The 18,145-nt window shown below is 37.6% G+C and overlaps 3 protein-coding genes across 3 annotated transcripts; 2 read left to right on the top strand and 1 right to left on the bottom strand.

The window, feature by feature from the left end:
• Window positions 1-2,419: 2,419 nt before the first annotated feature.
• Window positions 2,420-7,093, top strand: LOC114732501 (sugar transporter ERD6-like 6). The gene is made up of 18 exons (XM_028919776.1): window positions 2,420-2,875; window positions 2,982-3,044; window positions 3,134-3,223; window positions 3,303-3,362; window positions 3,453-3,518; window positions 3,609-3,674; window positions 3,770-3,845; window positions 4,026-4,090; window positions 4,257-4,349; window positions 4,497-4,577; window positions 4,699-4,783; window positions 5,325-5,371; window positions 5,448-5,510; window positions 5,620-5,679; window positions 5,764-5,829; window positions 5,920-5,979; window positions 6,179-6,293; window positions 6,783-7,093. Exons 1-18 carry the CDS (start codon window positions 2,681-2,683, stop codon window positions 6,893-6,895), a joined length of 1,464 nt encoding a protein of 487 aa, XP_028775609.1. The 5' UTR covers window positions 2,420-2,680; the 3' UTR covers window positions 6,896-7,093.
• A 1,303-nt stretch (window positions 7,094-8,396) lies between these two features.
• On the top strand, window positions 8,397-11,952 carry LOC114732547 (sugar transporter ERD6-like 4). Its single transcript, XM_028919831.1, has 18 exons — window positions 8,397-8,537; window positions 8,651-8,713; window positions 8,821-8,910; window positions 9,200-9,259; window positions 9,356-9,421; window positions 9,525-9,590; window positions 9,696-9,771; window positions 9,869-9,933; window positions 10,034-10,126; window positions 10,223-10,303; window positions 10,377-10,461; window positions 10,549-10,595; window positions 10,893-10,955; window positions 11,045-11,104; window positions 11,189-11,254; window positions 11,350-11,409; window positions 11,504-11,618; window positions 11,723-11,952. Exons 1-18 carry the CDS (start codon window positions 8,397-8,399, stop codon window positions 11,836-11,838), a joined length of 1,413 nt encoding a protein of 470 aa, XP_028775664.1. The 3' UTR covers window positions 11,839-11,952.
• Window positions 11,953-15,477: 3,525 nt separating this feature from the next.
• On the bottom strand, window positions 15,478-16,905 carry LOC114732494 (GATA transcription factor 19-like). Its single transcript, XM_028919766.1, has 2 exons — window positions 16,208-16,905; window positions 15,478-16,005 (listed from the first exon to the last, which is right to left on the bottom strand). Exons 1-2 carry the CDS (start codon window positions 16,634-16,636, stop codon window positions 15,697-15,699), a joined length of 738 nt encoding a protein of 245 aa, XP_028775599.1. The 5' UTR covers window positions 16,637-16,905; the 3' UTR covers window positions 15,478-15,696.
• Between the last annotated feature and the right edge of the window lie 1,240 nt (window positions 16,906-18,145).

Here is an 18,145-nt window from a genome sequence, read left to right as displayed (position 1 = left end):
GGCAATTCGCACCGCATTGAACACCTTCTGCATGAACTACGATGGGCTCCTTCATGTCTTTTTTTTTTTTTTTTTCCCGGGTTTTTGGTGGCCAACAACTGCAGCCGGTTCCTTGACGATGAGATGACGATATCACACTTCATTTTCATGAAAGCATCTTTCGGGATAATGATGTTGATATATTGTTTTTTATTGACCTTATGTGAAATAAATGAAGCCTGAAGAAATGCAATCAAGGAAAACAATTGTGAGCGAATAAATGAATGCTTTGGGGCGCGGAAAGGAAAAATGAAAGAGACGGGTGTGTTTAGATGAAACCAAACCGTGGTTTGAAAAAGTGACTCTGGAAAATAGATTCTGGAAAGAATAAATGTTATGAAAAAGTGATTTTGAGAAGTGAGAATGTTTGGATGGTTGTTATCAGAAGCACTTTTTATATATACAAATTACTAAAAAAGGACATAAGTTAATATGATAACTACAGAGAAAATAGATTTTATAATATATTTTAATTTGAAGGAATAAAATTGTTAATAATATATTTTTATTAACATAATTAATAATACATAAGATAATATAATTAATTAATAAATAATATGTATATATATTTATAAAATATAAGATTAAATATGTTTATAAAAAAAATAACAAGATACATATCCTATAAGCTCTTACACTCTCCTTTTTTTCTCCAAAAGCAAAAAAATTTTGCTTTTTCCAAAACCATGGTTTTGGCCCAAAACCACAGTTTGTGCAAATTGAGTGGGTGTTTGGGTGACTTATCACACAAATCATGGTTTGGAGTGTCACTCAAACTGTGCCTTAATATATGCTCCCAATTACAGTCCAGTTCTTTTGACATTAGGAGGCCCATGATTCACGTTTAGCACGGGGGTTGGCAACCTCTACAATTAATTTGAAAAAAAAAAAAAGGAATTTTAAGATAAATTTTTTATTATATGCTTATTTTGTATATCATAAAATTATTTTTCAAAAAACTAATCTAAACACTTGAAATGCACGTATTTGATCTCTTCTAGCTTGCTTGCAAATTGCAATTTTCCCACTATCATTATTTTTTTTCCGGCTTCACATATGAGAGATTGTAAACTTGGTATTTGCTTGCTGGGTATGGACGTATGGTTGCTTCTCGCCTATTTGCTTCGTTTAAACATCTAAATTTGGTTGAAGTTGATTCAGAAGAGGTTTTTTCTTTTGGCCGAAAGATAAATAGGCGAGAAGCAAATGCGAGTCCAAAAATTAGGCACCAACATCCCTTACACATAGCCTTATTGCTAATTAATACTATATCCTATTATTAATATAAGAGTTAGTTTAATATTTAATTTGATCTTAAATATAAAACTTTAATCCATTTGTCTCTTTTATTTATTTTTCTAAGGTAATTATTTACACATATTAAAATTTTTATTAAATAGTAATTTTATCAAATACAGTTAGTAATAATATTTTAGGAAAAATAATACACTTATTTATTAGCAATGACTATTTTAACTAATTTTTTTGATCTACTCAAATTAGTCAACAAATTTTTATTTTAAAGACCGAAAATAGCATTTATATTGTGAGTGAATAATCATAGATTTATAATCTATGCACAGAAACAGTAAACGAAAGCTTCGTATTATTTAATACTTATTTAGAATAAAATACGAGATGAATATATAAAAAAAAATTTATCTCAATTTATATAAAATATGTTTTTAAACACTTTTCTACGTGATTCCAAACGGCTATTTAATGCGTTTTCACTCCACAACATTAGACTGGGAACAAACATTCGCGTGTGGTGATGTGGCGCGCCTATCAATATCATACTGCCAAGTGTCTAAGATCGTCCTGGTAAGATCTGCCCCACTTTTTTGTGTGATTATTAATATTATTTCAACAACTTTTTTATTTAAAAACTAATTTAATAGCATTAATTATCAAAATATTAAATTTAGAAATCTGAAAACAGGTCAATTTTTATTTTTTAACCCTTACCTCATGAAGCTTGAATTCAATTTATCTCACAAATATTCTAATAATCCTGTTTGCCGGGTTCAGTTTCGAAATCGCATCTGCTGCGTACGTAAATTCTCTGTCTAGTGAGAGCATGTTAATCGAGAAGCCAGGAGAATATCTGCGTAAAACATTATTGCGGTAAGATAGTGTTTCAAAGGTTTTCCGGCCAAGACATCATAGTTTATTGATCCGAGTGAGGAGAAGTTCAATTCTTTAAGATAAAAAAGTGAATTTAATTATTTAAATAAAATGATAAACACTACGGTAATGTGAAAAAACTTCACTCTCTAAGCAAATTCAGTCGAAATAATTCAAGTACAATAATAGAACGGAAGTAGTATGAATGGTGGACGCTGGAAACTCCAGGATTGATAACGAGTCTGAAATCCGGTCTGACTTAATTTTGACGGCGAAAGAGTCTGGCTGGAGTTGGTAGAATTAATTACTGAAATCCTTGGGAAGTACAAAAAATCAATAACCACTTCAATAACGCTGTCTCCCTGTCCGCCCAATACTTCATAATTTCCGCAGAATTACGCTTTATCTATCACTCATCATCTGGACGGCAAAATCGATCCGCCTGTTTGGAAAATTACCACTCAAGTTCAACCCACAACACTTCGACTTCGCTTGAGGTTCTGGGATTGCGGCAATGAGCTTCAGAGACGACAACGAAGATGGGAGGGATCTTAGGAAGCCCTTCCTCCAAACTGGAAGCTGGTACAGGATGGGCTCGAGGCAGTCCAGCATCATGGGCTCCTCATCTCAGGCCATACGAGATGGCTCTATCTCTGTTCTCTTTTGCGTACTCATCGCCGCCTTGGGTCCTATTCAATTTGGTTTTACGGTACTTTATCTGTAGCCAATTTTATTGTATCTCGTCTTGATAATCACAGAAAGCTATTATTGATTTCCTTGTCCCCCCGTGATTACTGATTATATGGTTTTATCAGTGTGGGTACTCTTCTCCTACTCAAGAGAGCATAACCAGCGATCTGAAACTCTCAGTTTCGGAGGTTTGACTGCATTTGTTAATGAATCTAATTGGATGATGTTTTAAATTTCATGCTTATAATTCTCTTGCTGGATATATTATCGATTACAGTTTTCTCTGTTCGGGTCTTTATCAAACGTGGGGGCGATGGTGGGAGCAATAACCAGCGGTCAAATGTCGGAGTACATAGGGCGTAAAGGGGTATAATGATTTTTGGCTCTATTTACTCTTGCAAGGCTACCTACGACTGCTATGCGTGACGCCCGTGTTTGAATTGCAGTCACTAATGGTTGCCGCAGTCCCTAACATAATAGGATGGCTTGCCATTTCTTTCGCCAAAGTAAGCGATAGCACAGAAACTCTGATTTGATACCCCTGTTCGTTCTTTATCTAGTTTACAACCTTATCTTTTGCATTGCTGATTCTATAGGACTCATCTTTTTTATTCATGGGGCGATTATTGGAAGGATTTGGCGTTGGGATAATTTCTTACGTGGTAATCTTGATAGCCATGTTTTCTTTTCTTATATGCTGAGATCAATAGGAGAAATTCTAAATGAAAATAGCCTGTCTTTCTTTTCTCAAGGTGCCTGTTTATATTGCTGAGATATCACCTCAAAACATGAGAGGCGGCCTCGGATCTGTGAATCAGGTTGGCTGCTTAATGTTGCTTCTTAATCCCACCTTCATCTGCTCCACTATCCTATTTGAAATGCTATTTTTAACATCTGTCTTTTGTTTGCTCAGCTCTCTGTTACAATTGGAATACTGCTGGCTTATCTGCTGGGCCTTTTTGTCAACTGGAGAGTGCTTGCAGTTCTAGGTAAATTCCTTGTTACTAAAGCATGCTAACTGTTTTGAATCTCTTGAAGTTCCATGCATATTTGACAACAGTTGACAGAATGTTCAGCGACAAGTGCTTCAAAACATTGATGCATAGTTGATATCATCATTATTTCTAGGACCTAAATTATAACAGTGAGCATGTTCTTTCCCTTTGCAGGAATTCTACCATGTACAGTGCTAATTCCTGGGTTATTCTTTATACCAGAATCTCCTAGATGGCTGGTATAAATCATATGCCGTGTAGTTAGTTTGGTGCTGATTGAATATCTGTACCTTTCCCACAGCTGATTTATATCTTTCTCTGTTTTCTCTCCTGGTCTTTTCTTTTTGTCGGGCTTGCTTTTTTTTCCCCCTTTTTTTTGGGGGGGGGGGGTTTTGGAAAATCCAGGCCAAGATGGGAATGACAGAAGAGTTTGAGACTTCATTGCAAGTTTTACGAGGATTTGACACTGATATTTCTGTTGAAGTACATGAAATTAAGGTATTTAACTCATTTTGCCACCTAAAGTAGCATAACAGCTTTGATGCTATGCCAAGAGATGCATGACGATAAGTGTAGGTGAGGTGTGGTTTAAGTGTCTTGTATCTGCACTGAGAACCAAGTGCTGCTAAACTATCTTCTTTACAGCGATCTGTGGCATCAACAGGAAAACGAACTACCATTCGATTCGCAGATCTTAAGAGAAAAAGATATTGGTTTCCTTTGATGGTATGCTATAATTCATCCTAATTGTGTTCCCCCTATGTTTCCTAGTTTAGTTTGGCCTATTATTATTTATTTATATGAGAGTTTGAGAAACCTAAACCTGAGGGTAATAAAGTGACTGCAGATAGGAATTGGATTGCTTGTGCTCCAGCAAATCAGTGGTATTAATGGAGTTTTGTTCTATTCAAGTACCATCTTTTCGGATGCAGGTTAGATTTACTAATCAGCTGTTAGTTATTGAATTTGCTTTCTCATATATTTTATGTTTTCATTTTTTTTATTTCCTTTCTTTTTTAAAAAAGGGGTGGGGGTTTAGATATAGGGGGTTGGAGGGTTGGGGTTGACGTTAAATATTTTTTCAGGATGAAGAGGAGTTTACAATCCTCAAAATTCTTACGCTTAACATGCTACAACATGGCTTTGGATGACTTTGGATGAGATATCTGTTGACTTGTACTCCAAATTGGCATAATATCCATTTTCCTGTTGTCCTCCCATGAGTCTCATCGCTCTTTCCATATCATAGTGATGTTTTTAAAAATTTAATGACCCCGAACTTTGGCTGTGTTGTTGGCTTTGAGTGTATGGGATATGAAGATGGGGGTTAGTTCCGCTGTCTTATCTAAATTTCTTATTCGGTCAAGCTTCAGCACTCAGCGATGAAAAACTAATATAACATTAGATAACAGTTGTTGTGGCTCCAAAATTATGAAATGCTCTTTTTGAAATTCAACTTCCTTCTTGTGCCAGGAATTTCATCCAGCAAGGCTGCTACAGTAGGTCTTGGAGCTTGTCAGGTTGGCCACTATGCGTAAAATTAATGTGAATATCAAAATAGTAAATTCAGCTCTCATTGTCAACTTTCTTTTCCAGGTTTTTGTGACTGCAATCGCAACTTGGTTGGTGGACAAAACTGGCCGGAGGGTTCTCTTGATAGTATGTATTAAGGACAACGAAATTTCCAGAAAAGAAATTATGGGCAAATATTATTTTAGATTATGAACATGGAATTTGAAAATTCTGAAATCTGTTATTGCTTCTGCAGATATCCTCCTCTTTAATGACATTTAGCCTCGTCCTTGTTGCTGTAGCGTTCTATTGGGAGGTTAGTGCTTGGTAATGGCACTAGCTTGGTCCACTGTTAGGAGCACTGTTCTCTTTATAACTGGTTCTATCTTTATTAATACAGGGAGTCGTATCAAAGGATTCTCATCTATACAGCATTTTGGGAATAATCTCTGTGGTTGGGCTCGTGGTATGTTATGTGGGATGGGTCTAATGTCCTTCTTCCCATGCGTTGAAGTATTATAATTACTCATCAGTTCAATCAACTGTTTTTCTCTAGGCAATGGTGGCTGGCTTCTCTCTAGGACTTGGACCAATTCCTTGGCTTATAATGTCTGAGGTATTCAAAGTTTATATTTCACTTACTACATTAAATGAGAGGAAGTAGTTAATTCCTTATTCGGAAAATGTCTATGGATTCCCTTGTGTATTCTTGTTTCTTAAGGCGTTATGTCCCTTGTAAGCCCTTAGACATCTGGATACATATGTAATTGTTTATTGTATACGTTTGGAGTAATTCATTTCTAAATCATTTTCAGATACTTCCAGTGAATATAAAAGGCCTAGCTGGCAGTGTAGCCACCTTGTTGAATTGGTTTACTTCTTGGGCAATCACAATGAGTGCAAACTTGCTTTTATCTTGGAGCAGTGGAGGTCTCTCTCTCTCTCTCTCTCTCTCTCTGTGTCTGTGTTCACTTCTTTTTCCTTCTCCTTACTGGGCAAGAGTAATCACCTATTGCTGGCTCAGTAAGAATTCTTGGGGTATTATGTGCATGTTGTGCATGTACATGCAATGTCAAGAATTTTTTTGTTCTTTTAGGACCACTAGTGGCATTGTGAAAACTATGATGGCCATTGCATGTATATGCACAACATAATACCTATATGTCTGGGAGTATATGGGGTAATGGAATGAAATGGAAGTCAAGAGGTGGAACCACAAGTGCCATACTATTGTTAGGATGTCTGATGAGATATAAGAGGGAATCGTTAACAGAATGGAATAACAATTGTGTCATTGACTCTTAGGATCCTTGCTCGCTGCATGGTCCAGGCCAGCCTATACCATAAATCTGTTATGCACATTCTTGCATGTTGTGTCATATGTGCCTATTAATAAAATGATGAATTGACCGTCCACAGGAACATTCACAATCTACGCGGTAGTATCTGCCTTCACCATTGTTTTTGTAGCAATTTGGGTCCCTGAGACAAAAGGAAGAACTTTGGAAGAAATTCAGGCATCCTTTCGATGATTTGGTTTGAAGAGCACTTGTTTAAATGAACCGATATACCTGATATCTAAGTTGTTTTATTAATTAAACTACTATGTAATAGTTTCTGTATTATTTTTTAACTGCATGAGTTGAGTTAGATCTAAATTCAAAATATATGTGTCACTTTTTGGTTGGCAAATAAAGAAAGCAATCTGTTGAGATCATTAATTGCTGACATTCAACTTTTATCATGATCCTCTGAGCATAGTCGCTGACATAATATGATGAACATAGAAGTTTCAGTCCCTGAGTTGGATTGTTTTTGCGTCAGATTTATAGAGGTTAGAGGATATGGGGGGATAAATGTGTAGAATACCAATTCATAGCATTTCAGTAGATATACATGAATAATAATTTCCTCGATGGTTTACATTTTTTCAATTACATTTTTACATATTTAAATGATGTGTCTAGGGATGATCTATAACTTGACAGGCTTCTTGAATAGTTTGTAATTGAGATCGTGTCAAGAAATTTTTAGGCAAAATTTATTGAAAAGCCTAGTGTGTTATAATTAATTAGTTTTCATATCATTCTAATTTTCAAAGTTGCAAAATGTATCAAAATCTTGTCTGGAAAAAAAAAAATCGAAGTCTTCAAATGAAATAATTATGAGCTTTCACTCTCAATAATATAGCCAGTTCATTTCATCTTAACTTATAAAATAGTTAATTTTAGACGGGATTTCAAAAAATTAACTGAAAAATAAACATTTTTAACTCTAGTAACCGTTTAAAGTCTTGTTAGTATTAATGATACTTTATAAACAGTGTGTTTTAAAAGAACAATTAATCTTTTCGTGTAGTTTCTCTTTATAATGTACTCTTCCAGTTCTTAATATAAGACTTATTTAACTAATTTGATTATATTAAAGAAGTTAGGTAAGTTAGTTAATTATAAGAAATGTGACATGTTTTTTCTAAAATATCATAATCATTTTTCTTAATACCCCATCTTCCTTTTCTATTTGATTATTGTTGAAGGAGTATCCATAGGGGTAATTTAGAGAAAATTGATAAATATGATAAACGAGTCTTATATTTAAAACCAAAATCAATTCAACAATTGGGTCCTATATTAAGGATCGGAGGAGTATATTTCTTTTCTTATATATTCAGAGGCCTATATTTATTTGGGCCCCACAGTCTCCTGGACGTTCAGCGCTTCCTATAGGTATGACCTCGGGGTGTTGAATTAACCATCATGAGCCAGGCAACGGACGCGACCAAAGGATCAGGATCACCTTATTTTTCTCGCACGTCCAAATGACGCGGACAAGTCTCCGAGACCCAGACACCCTCATTTGGAGGCACCTTGGTTCACTCATGGAACACATAAGCTTCTCCTATATAAAGCATCTCACATCCTTTTCTTTCCCTTTTCCCAACCTCATAGAATCCAATATATCTGTTTAATCATCTCATATTATTACTATTATTATTGACGAGAACCTACGGATACTGCGACGTAAGAAGCAATAATGAATGCAAGGAACGATGTGGAGAACAGCGCGAGCGTGAGGAAGCCATTCCTGGGATCAGACAATGCTCGAGAAAGCTCTCTCTTTGTTTTGGTCTGCGTCCTCATCGTCGCGTTGGGTCCTTTCCAGTTTGGTGTCACGGTGCTTCATCTTCACACCACTATCTCGTTGCGTGCGACGTCGTTTACATGTTTTACGTTGATGCTTGAAATATTGACTGACTCGTGTCGCTGTCATGATATATATTCGTGCAGTGCGCGTATTCTTCTCCGACTCAAGTGAATATAATTAGAGATCTTAATCTCTCAATTTCAAGGGTCTGATTATTCTCTTCTTTGAATTATTTGACCCAGTTTTGGCCATTTTTGTTTCTTTGTTCTTTAATTACTTGATTCACTTTAGATGAATATAATGATGAGAACAGTTCTCCACATTTGGATCACTGTCGAACGTTGGTGCCATGGTGGGAGCAACAGCTAGTGGTCAAATAGCAGATTACTATGGGCGTAAAGGGGTATCATACTCTTCTATATGTAACTTTGAGGTTGATATGGGTAGAAATGGAAAATAATGGACCACCTAGATAGAGCATTTATAAAAATCTCATATATATGTGTACACACAAGGAGTTGTTAAAGCATTCTCACTTTTGGAAGTGCTAGACCCTTGTACGTTTCAGAAGCTGAGATACATGTTAATATAAATCTGACGCCTAAAAACAAATCTGAATCCCAATAAAGTTTAAGTCGTCCCCGTTATAAACTAATCAGTGTTGTTTTGGCTTTGCTGATATGATTATGCAGTCCCTAATGATAGCAGCAATCCCAAATGTTATAGGATGGCTAGCCATTTCTATGGCCAGTGTAAGTATGAGTGGTCAAATAGCAACTCTGCCACTGCTCGTGCCCTTTGAAACTTTGTTACCTTCTAATGATAGAAAACGTCCCCTGAATTTGTAGGAATCATCGCTTCTATTACTGGGAAGATTATTGGAAGGATTTGGGGTGGGAATAATATCTTATGTGGTAATCTCCATAAGCCATTGAACCCGACCTATATATATGTATATGTCCACTTTGGCTGCTTTCTTTGGTTTTTCTGGTTCATAAATTGGGAATAATTTTTTAGGTGCCTGTTTATATAGCAGAGGTATCACCTCGAACCATGAGAGGTAGCCTTGGATCTGTGAACCAGGTTGGTTCCATTTCCATGCTGCTTTAATTTGAATTGAGTCTTATAATTGTTCGTTAACAAATGATTGATTTTCAGATCTCCGTATATTGTTTTTCCCTCTTTTAGCTTTCAATTCAGATAGGAATAATGATAACTTACCTCCTGGGGCTTTTTGTCAATTGGAGAGTGCTAGCAGCTCTTGGTAAGTCCTTAACTATTCTGAAAGATGAATTGATTGATAACTAAATTTCAGTAACAAGAAGAGAAATATAGTGAACCATTCATCCAATTCTGTGCAGGAGGTTTGCCTTGTGCTATTTTGATGCCTGGGTTATTGTTCATTCCAGAATCTCCTAGATGGTTGGTATGCATCAAGCAAAATGTTTTAATGCCCATATATACGACTAATTTTGCTACATCTTCACTTCACCTCTTTCTGAGTTTCTTTTACTTGGGGTTTCCAGGCCGGAATGGGGATGAAAGAAAAGTTCGAGGCTTCTTTACAAGTTCTTCGAGGACCTCAAGCTGATATTACAATGGAAGCCCGAGAAATCGAGGTACCCCGCTGTTTGCCCCGATTCTGTTAGAAACTTCAAATATAAACTTGGGGATTAGAGACAGAGACACTTTACTGAAACATATTCTTGGGACAGGAATCCTTGTTGTCAACGGACAAAACAGAAACAGTCCAGTTAGCAGATCTTAAGAGAAGGAGATATTGGTTTCCTTTAACGGTCTGATCCTTTCTTGTTCCACTTGCTATTTTCCTTGTTTGGCTAGTCCCAAAGAATATCAGAGTTTTTGCAGGTAGGGGTCGGATTGCTCGTGCTTCAGCAATTGACTGGTATGACTGGAGTTTTCTTCTATTCTAGCAAGATCTTTGCAACTGCAGGTAAAGAACTACTTCACCATAATCTGCCAATTGTTTGAGATATATAATCTTCTGATCACTTTGTCTGTAATTTCCATGGCATGCTAGGGATTACATCCAGTGATGCTGTTACGTTTGGATTTGGAGTTGTCCAGGTCAGAAGCTTAATTCTGAAGTATTGAACTTGTCAACTTGATAGCCAGCTGTTTTCTAATGAACTATAATAGTAAATTCCAGAGGGAACCCTCTTTTAGTTTTGATAGAAGATAAGCATATTTTTAGTTTTGTCACGTAAGTTATGATAATAATAAAAGCATTTTTAATGAGTGAAAGACTAAATTTAAGACGAGAATGTTCTGTAAATGACAAGATAGAAAGCGTTCTATTCAATAGGGATTAAGTCAGGACTTTCCTTTAAATTCAAATATCATTGTAAATTCTTAAATGTGCAGGTGGTGATGTCCGGGGTCACTGTTTGGCTGGTGGACAAAACTGGACGGAGGGTGCTTCTGATAGTGAGTATATTATGCAAATTAACATCGTTTTCAGCAAATAAAATACTATGCATCAAAATTTATATATGAACATGAAAAACTTTCCGCAGGCATCATCCTGTCTGATGACACTTAGCCTCGTGGTTATTTCTGCAGCATTCTTTATGGAGGTTGGTAATTCAGAAATCACGAGCTGATATCATGATTCATGAGTTTAATTAGCACTGATTCAAAATCGTTTTGATTGCTTTCAGGGGGTCATATCAAACGATTCTGACCTACAAAAAGTTTTGGGGGTACTCAGCGCTGGAGGGGTGGTGGTATGATTTTTATCATTTATACACATATGGTTCAACATCATTGCGTGCTTGAAGTTATTTCATGAATAATTACTCTTTTGTACTTGTTGTTTTAGACTATGGGCATTGGATATTCTCTGGGCATGGGACCACTTCCCTGGCTTCTGATGTCTGAGGTATGCAAATTAAACACACATGTAGGCTCAAGTGGATTTCAAGAATAATAGAATATTGGATTGATTTGTAAGTAAATGGGGATTTAAAATGCAGATACTTCCGCCAGATATTAAGGGCCTTGCAGGAAGCTTGGCCACATTTTTAAACTGGTTCACTGCGTGGGGGATCACCATGACCACCAACTTGCTCCTGAGCTGGAGCAGTGCAGGTCAGTCGGTAGTGTGTGTATATATGACTCATAATGACTTGGAAATATATATATATATATATATATATATATATATAACATACAGTCTGCTTGCCATCCAACAGGGACATTCGCCATTTACGCAGTGTTCTCCTTCTTTGCGGTGGCTTTTGTCAAGCTCTGGGTTCCTGAGACCAAGGAAAAAACTCTGGAGGAAATTCAGGCAGCGTTCATCGGATGATTGTGATAGGGTTCATAAATTTCAACGTGATATGTATGCTTTGTTGACTTCTGCTGGGCATTGATTAATTAGAGTGGAGGTTAGATGGATAAAATAGGAAAATATTGACTCATAAAAAGAGCATTTTCTACTTTCTACACACTTCTCGTGTCTTTATTTATAGTCTGAGACGTACTGGGACCTGACTGTGCGGTGATTTATGGAGATGAGCCTGGACACCCAAACGGGTTAGAGTCGTTAGAAAATGACGTCGTCGCAGAGAATTCGGGAACATTTAATTAGGCGGTATTTATTGAACGCCAGGAAATGGAATGACCATCTGCATGCAGAAATATACACAAAATATACACACATACGTACATGTGTATGGTCTTGACCAAGGACATGCTTTCTTCATTTATTTTCAAGATTAGCTTGGATAGATGCATCCACATTCAATTCTCAAGAACCTAATTTTCTACCCCAAAGATTTTGCCCTCCGGTAGATGTGACGTCATTATCACTCCTTCGTAAATAATCTGTACAAATCGCGGTGCAGAAATGGGGCCACTGTTTCATGTTTTCTGCTCCAGTTGGTCAAAGGACCCTACCCTGGCCCAGTGCTGGCCGAGCCCAACGCGATCGTCTCAATGTTTGGTTAACCATAAGCACATCCCCGGAAAAGCCACTTGTCACACGGGCTATTATTAACCTTATACTATATGCATATGAATTATTGGTACTTAGGACTTAGGAGCAAGTAGTTGAAGGAAGTCATAGTTGAAGGAAGTCATAAAAATGTGAATAATATATATATATAAGAGCAGAGTTATTGAGTTGTTTTGTGGCGGACCCTGGCTTATTGTCCCGGAAATAAGAGAAGGTCATGGCCGCCACCCTGTTCATGGCCGATAATGTATTTTATTTTATTTTATTTTTTAAGGATGTGTTTTTAGAGCTGGTCGTGAATTGAATGGAATATTAATTAATTGGACGACGATGCCACCAAAATGTCAAGTTATGTTTCTTTCTTTGTTTTTTTTTTTTTGGATTGGAAGTTGCAATCACATGATAAAAAGAAGGTCTTTTATTGAGTTGTAATGGAATAATTAAAAGGAAGCGTGATAGTTTTAGCCTGTTCATAGATAATCAAGGAATGAGACCTCGCACCAACTTTGGATTTTCTTCATTATATTTCCGTTTGCTATGGCCGCTGCAATTCTAAACTGTTTAAATTAAATTTACAAAATATAGAATAATTTCTAGTTTTATAAACTACTATTCTAGTCCTACACTATAAAAATGGTCTTATATTTATAATCAGAGTAGTATTAAATTTGAAAGATTGAATTTAATTCAAACGTTTGCAGTTACAGGGATTTTTCCATTAAATGAAAAGAAATCGTTTCCGCGCGTTTTAATAATAAGTCACGGGTATTGTCAAAAATGACTTTTAATTTCTTCATTAACACGTACGAGAGACCATTGCAACTGTGGACAGTTGGATCCAATTCAATAGTTTAAAATTTGGTAGTTACCCAGGTCAAATAATTGCTAGACACATCTCTCTCCTGGAAAATTATAAATTTGGGCTGGTAGCAAAACAAATCGTAAATGGAATTCTTGAAAATTGACCAGTCAATTCAAAGACGTTAGGACTGATAAGTGGCGACTTTAGTCTCCGGGTTCTGTTTGAAGTGGTTGGAGCTTCCTTGGGCAGATCAGGCTGCTTTTTGTCGAGTGATAGATCTGGGGATTGCGTCCCTTCGAAGGCGTTTGATTCGTCCTCACACTTTGGTTCGATCCTTTGGCCTTTGCCATGGATTTGTGCCTTTAAAAGCTCTAATGAAATAACAGCTTTTCTCTGTTGAATAGTGTCCCTTTATTTTACCCGTCAAGGACGATAAAGTTTAGGCTGTTCTATTATGAGGAAATTAAACAGAAAAAAAATAGTTTCTGTCAACTTTAATTTTCAAAACATTTTGAAACATTTATTTGCCTCCAGGCACATTGTTTTCCTTTTCTATTCGGTGATCTAAACAGTTAAGTTCACTTCAAATATTTCATTTTGTTTCAATAAATTAAAACAAGCGTGATTATCCATATATGCATTTTATTGCTGACTTGAATATTCCCATGCATCGCACTGTACTTATGTGTGTGTGTTATATTTTGCACTTATCGATCAAACAAGAAAAACCATCAATATAGTCATTTATATTTTAAAAAAACCAATATACACGCTCACACATGGATCCATTTAAAATTTAAAATACAAAGATAAAATCAATCAACTATTGTTGTTAACTGTTAAGATAGGGTTTTTGAGTTTATAAAAAAGAGTTCTTGGCACTTGATGTGGCATTGTATAGGTGGAGATTTTTTTTTTTTTTTTATCGATCGCGTTTACAACTCGACGAAACAATTTTCTCTAATATAACCTTCATTATTAGCCCTGTCAAGACTGATTCCACCTAATTTAGCATAAACATGATTATGGGAAAGGAGCAACCTCATACTACCTCCGATCTTTAATATAACACTCTATTTGACTTTTATTTAAATCCTAAATATAAGACCCCAATCCACTCTGTCTCTCATATTTATATATTTTTTTCCAAAATAGCCCTTCTAACAATGATAGTTCTAGTCAATACATTTGATTAATAAGGATATTTTAGGAAAGACAACACCTATTTAGGACAAATAACTAACTCAACTTATTTTTTTAATCTTCTCAAATGAGTCAACTGGATCTTATAATTAGGATCGGAGGTAGTATATATATATTTCGTCAACGGCTATGACAATGTCTGAACCAACGTTATCTCAGACGCAACAGATTCCTTATTCTCGTTTATGTCACAAAACCTCTATATACTGCATCCCCAAGCATTTTGTCATGAAGGTCTCGATCACTTACTCTGCGTCTCCTTTGTACGTGTATAATCATTAAATAGCTACTGATGTCTTTTAAGTTGGTGCCATGTAATTAAAAAATTCCCAGCAGGGAATTAGCCATCGAGGAGGGAACATTTCCAAGTGACCCAATTAAAATATTCCATCAGGATAAAAGTTAAGAAAAGTTCCCAGTCAGCACGACGTACGCGAGCTCCATTGGATGGCTAGATCGGATGCGGTCAAAAAAAAAAAAACTCAAAAAGACATATCAGTTTCACTGTTCTGAACCGCAGTGTCCGGTTCAGACTGAACAGTGATCCAACAATTGGACCATCAGAATTGCATCAACTGGTTTAATTGCATCAGTCTGTACACCTCCCTGTTCTCTCCATACTCGCTGCATCTGCCTTGTGGAATTCAGTAAAATGAAAACAGCTATCATTAAGTCTCAGACTCAAGCTTTTAACTTGTAGTTTCTTCTCTTTTCAGGAAATTATTATTATTATCAGTACCCCTGAAAAGAGGGCCGTGTTATTACGATAGTACGATACCAAGGAGCAACGAAAGTGATCCAACGGTTCATATTTGATCATTGTTACCACCATTTATTTATTCACTCCCCAGAGAAAAAGTGAACCAACAGAAAGGTGGGTTTTCGTAACTGAAAGAGAAAGTTAAAAGAATAAGCTCATGAGAAAAAGCAAACTTAGAACATAGGATTATCCCATTCTTGCTACTCCATCTCAGGCAAGGCGGAGAAAAGGAAGAGAACAAAAAGGAAAAGGTCAAAGACATTAACGCCGGAAAGAAAAAAGATAAATCTATAATATTGACGCGAGGAGACCATAACCATCGCCATCAAGAACATCTGCATTATCATCGTAAAACGTGAAGTATAACTGCGTCATCTTGACCGTCGGACTCGCTAAATACCTCCTCTTGTCGTTTCTATTATCAAAACATCATTTTCCCAACGTTTCATCTCGTAAAATCATGAACGAGGCTCGGTCTGTCCGTAACGTTGAGTCTCCAAGAGAGAAACGGAATGCCGCGCTCGGCGTCACGGTCGGCGTCGTCCACGAAGCGAAGCTCGCTGCCCATCCCCGGAGAGAGGCACTGCATTTTCTGGCTCTGAGACTGCGCGTACCATGAAGAAGTGTTGTGGTGTCCGGAAAACATCTGCGCCGTCTCCATGACGCCGCCTGAGTTGGCCGCCGTCGTGGCGGCTACAGCACCCGCCCTTCTCTCTTCCTTCTTGAATCTAATCCCGCAGGCATTGCATAGTGACTGCAATTCATGTAACACCATTCATTCAGTGTTCAACGCTAAGAACAAACACACAGATTCATGACACTCTACAATATGGACAGCAGTTGAATCGTAGCGTCTAATAGATGCTGATGATCAACACTCCACATGAATAAATTTTTAAGTACACGACGAGTATCTGTCTGACTCAGAAATATGTAACAGAGAATTGGATAATTACCTTGGGGCCTCGAGGGCCGTTTCTCCAGAGGGGAGTGGAAGTGGTGTCGCAGTTAGCACAACGACGAGCGAGTAGGGGATCATTGTTGGAGGAGTTACCAGTATTGCTGCCACGACTGGACTTAGTGTGGGATTCCGAGGTGTGTTTGGATTGTAATAGATCCCAGCAGAAGTTGGAAACAGAACGACGGGCATGGCGGCTGTGTTTTTCTTCGTCTTCAGATAAACGGGTAGACGGGGTACCCAGAGAGAGGGTGCAGTCAACAGAAGAGGAAGGAGAGGAAGGGAAAGAATACATGTCGCAATCACCATAGGATTTGTGGTTGGGCATAGAGAAGAGCATGGAGAAGGAATTGGTTTGGCCGTGAATCATACCACACGTACAGGGTCCCATCACGTGCCCCTGGGAGCTACAGCAACGGTGCATCATATTTGCCTTAGCTCTCGCAGTTTCAAGGAAAAATACCCTCCACACTCACCCACCTCGAAATTTCAAGGTTCCGATTTGAAGGTGAAGATGAACGGCGAAAGAAACTTAATAAGCACAGGGAAAGAGAGAGAAAGAGAAAATGATGATGAGTGTGTAGATTTGAAGGGAAGAGAGCAGAGAAGTACAAGCAGGAGAGTAGGGAGCGAGTGAGTAGTGGCAATAATAAAACGGTTGAAATGAGAGGGAGGGGGCTTGGAAGAAAGAGCTGAGTGGTACAATGAGAAGGGGAAGTTGTCCGTTAGCTTTAAAAGCTAATAAAATGGCGAAATACCAGTCAGCAGCTGCAGTCCACGTTGTCGTTAATCGCCAAGTGAGAGATGTCCATACGTGTTTATATAGAGAGGGGGTGGGTGGGAGGAGGGAGAGGCCATAAAGACGTGGACAGATAAGGGACCCAATACACTACATGAGGGAGGGGGGGCTGAGTGCATGCAGAGGGAGTATTTTCAGTTTCTATCTTTTTGTGAGTGGGAGTAAATTATTTGAAGCAAATAATAGTAGAATTGAATGGAAGGAAGAGATGGGTTTTGGTCATTGGGGTAGTCAAAAGAGGCCACGTGACTCGGGGGAACAGTCTTCCATGGATCTGCCTTCTCCGATCACGAGGCTTTATGAGTCTCAAACCCAACACATCAAAACCTCTGTCCGTATCCGTATCTGCCTCTGCCACTGCCACTGCCACCCTCCCAAGCAAAATGGAATACTTCCCTCCTCACGCTCCCCTCCCTTCCCTCTTCTCCCACACGCTCCAATCCCAATATCAAATCCTCCATCCATGCTAGTACTCCATTTAATTTCAATCCCCTTGCTAATCCCAAACTATTCCCCTCCCCCATTTTCTACCCATGTTTCATAGATATAATTATTTTATATCATAGGAGTATAATGGACATTCAGCATTATGCTTTAGTAAATTAGGCTTCATTTTAGTTTCAATGTTAGAGCCATGACTAAACAAGACATGTGATGTGGAGAATCAAGGGGTTTTTTATTTGGGGAGTGTTTGGCAACCTTTATTTTTTTATAAAATGAGATAAACTCTTTTATATATTTATTTCGTAAACCGTAACAATATTTTTAAAATTATAATTTAGTTTTCATATAAATACTGCCTCTCAGTATCACTATCACACACTCTTGTGAAGTGGAGCGAGGATATGGAAACATGCAGCTGGTTAGAAGATGTGAATTTCAACAGAGCAATTACCACCCCTCTCCAAAACTAAAACAGCTCTACGCCGTTAGTTGTTATAGGCCGTCCAATCCGTCAAATCTCTGCGTCAACAAGCGATCAGTTTTTGGACGACCCCCATCACTGGATGGCCGTACCGTGCGAATCACGTGAACCAAAACAAAGCCAACTTCGTCATCATACCTCCCTCGTGCCTCCGAATCTAACATCCATCAACCACACCATAATATCTTTTTCTTTTACAATTCCTACTCCCA

This window comes from Neltuma alba, unplaced genomic scaffold (genome assembly GCF_004799145.2).
Source record: "Neltuma alba isolate B1F8T4 unplaced genomic scaffold, ASM479914v2 tig00012917_pilon, whole genome shotgun sequence".
Lineage (NCBI taxonomy): Eukaryota > Viridiplantae > Streptophyta > Magnoliopsida > Fabales > Fabaceae > Neltuma > Neltuma alba.
The sequence above is the reverse complement of the archived record's forward strand: the minus strand, read 5'-3'. Positions and strand labels throughout refer to the sequence as shown.

What these genes read in the sequence shown, in the direction of transcription:
- LOC114732494 (XM_028919766.1), bottom strand. Translation starts at nt 16,636, where the DNA reads ATGATGCACCGTTGCTGTAGCTCCCAGGGGCACGTGATGGGACCCTGT. An exon ending in ACGGCCCTCGAGGCCCCAAG is followed by an intron (nt 16,006 to 16,207) that starts GTAATTATCCAA and finishes CATGAATTGCAG; the next exon opens with TCACTATGCAATGCCTGCGG.
- LOC114732501 (XM_028919776.1), top strand. Translation starts at nt 2,681, where the DNA reads ATGAGCTTCAGAGACGACAACGAAGATGGGAGGGATCTTAGGAAGCCC. An exon ending in GCCTCGGATCTGTGAATCAG is followed by an intron (nt 3,675 to 3,769) that starts GTTGGCTGCTTA and finishes TTGTTTGCTCAG; the next exon opens with CTCTCTGTTACAATTGGAAT. An exon ending in TCTCTGTGGTTGGGCTCGTG is followed by an intron (nt 5,830 to 5,919) that starts GTATGTTATGTG and finishes GTTTTTCTCTAG; the next exon opens with GCAATGGTGGCTGGCTTCTC.
- LOC114732547 (XM_028919831.1), top strand. Translation starts at nt 8,397, where the DNA reads ATGAATGCAAGGAACGATGTGGAGAACAGCGCGAGCGTGAGGAAGCCA. An exon ending in GCCTTGGATCTGTGAACCAG is followed by an intron (nt 9,591 to 9,695) that starts GTTGGTTCCATT and finishes TCCCTCTTTTAG; the next exon opens with CTTTCAATTCAGATAGGAAT. An exon ending in CCTGGCTTCTGATGTCTGAG is followed by an intron (nt 11,410 to 11,503) that starts GTATGCAAATTA and finishes TTTAAAATGCAG; the next exon opens with ATACTTCCGCCAGATATTAA.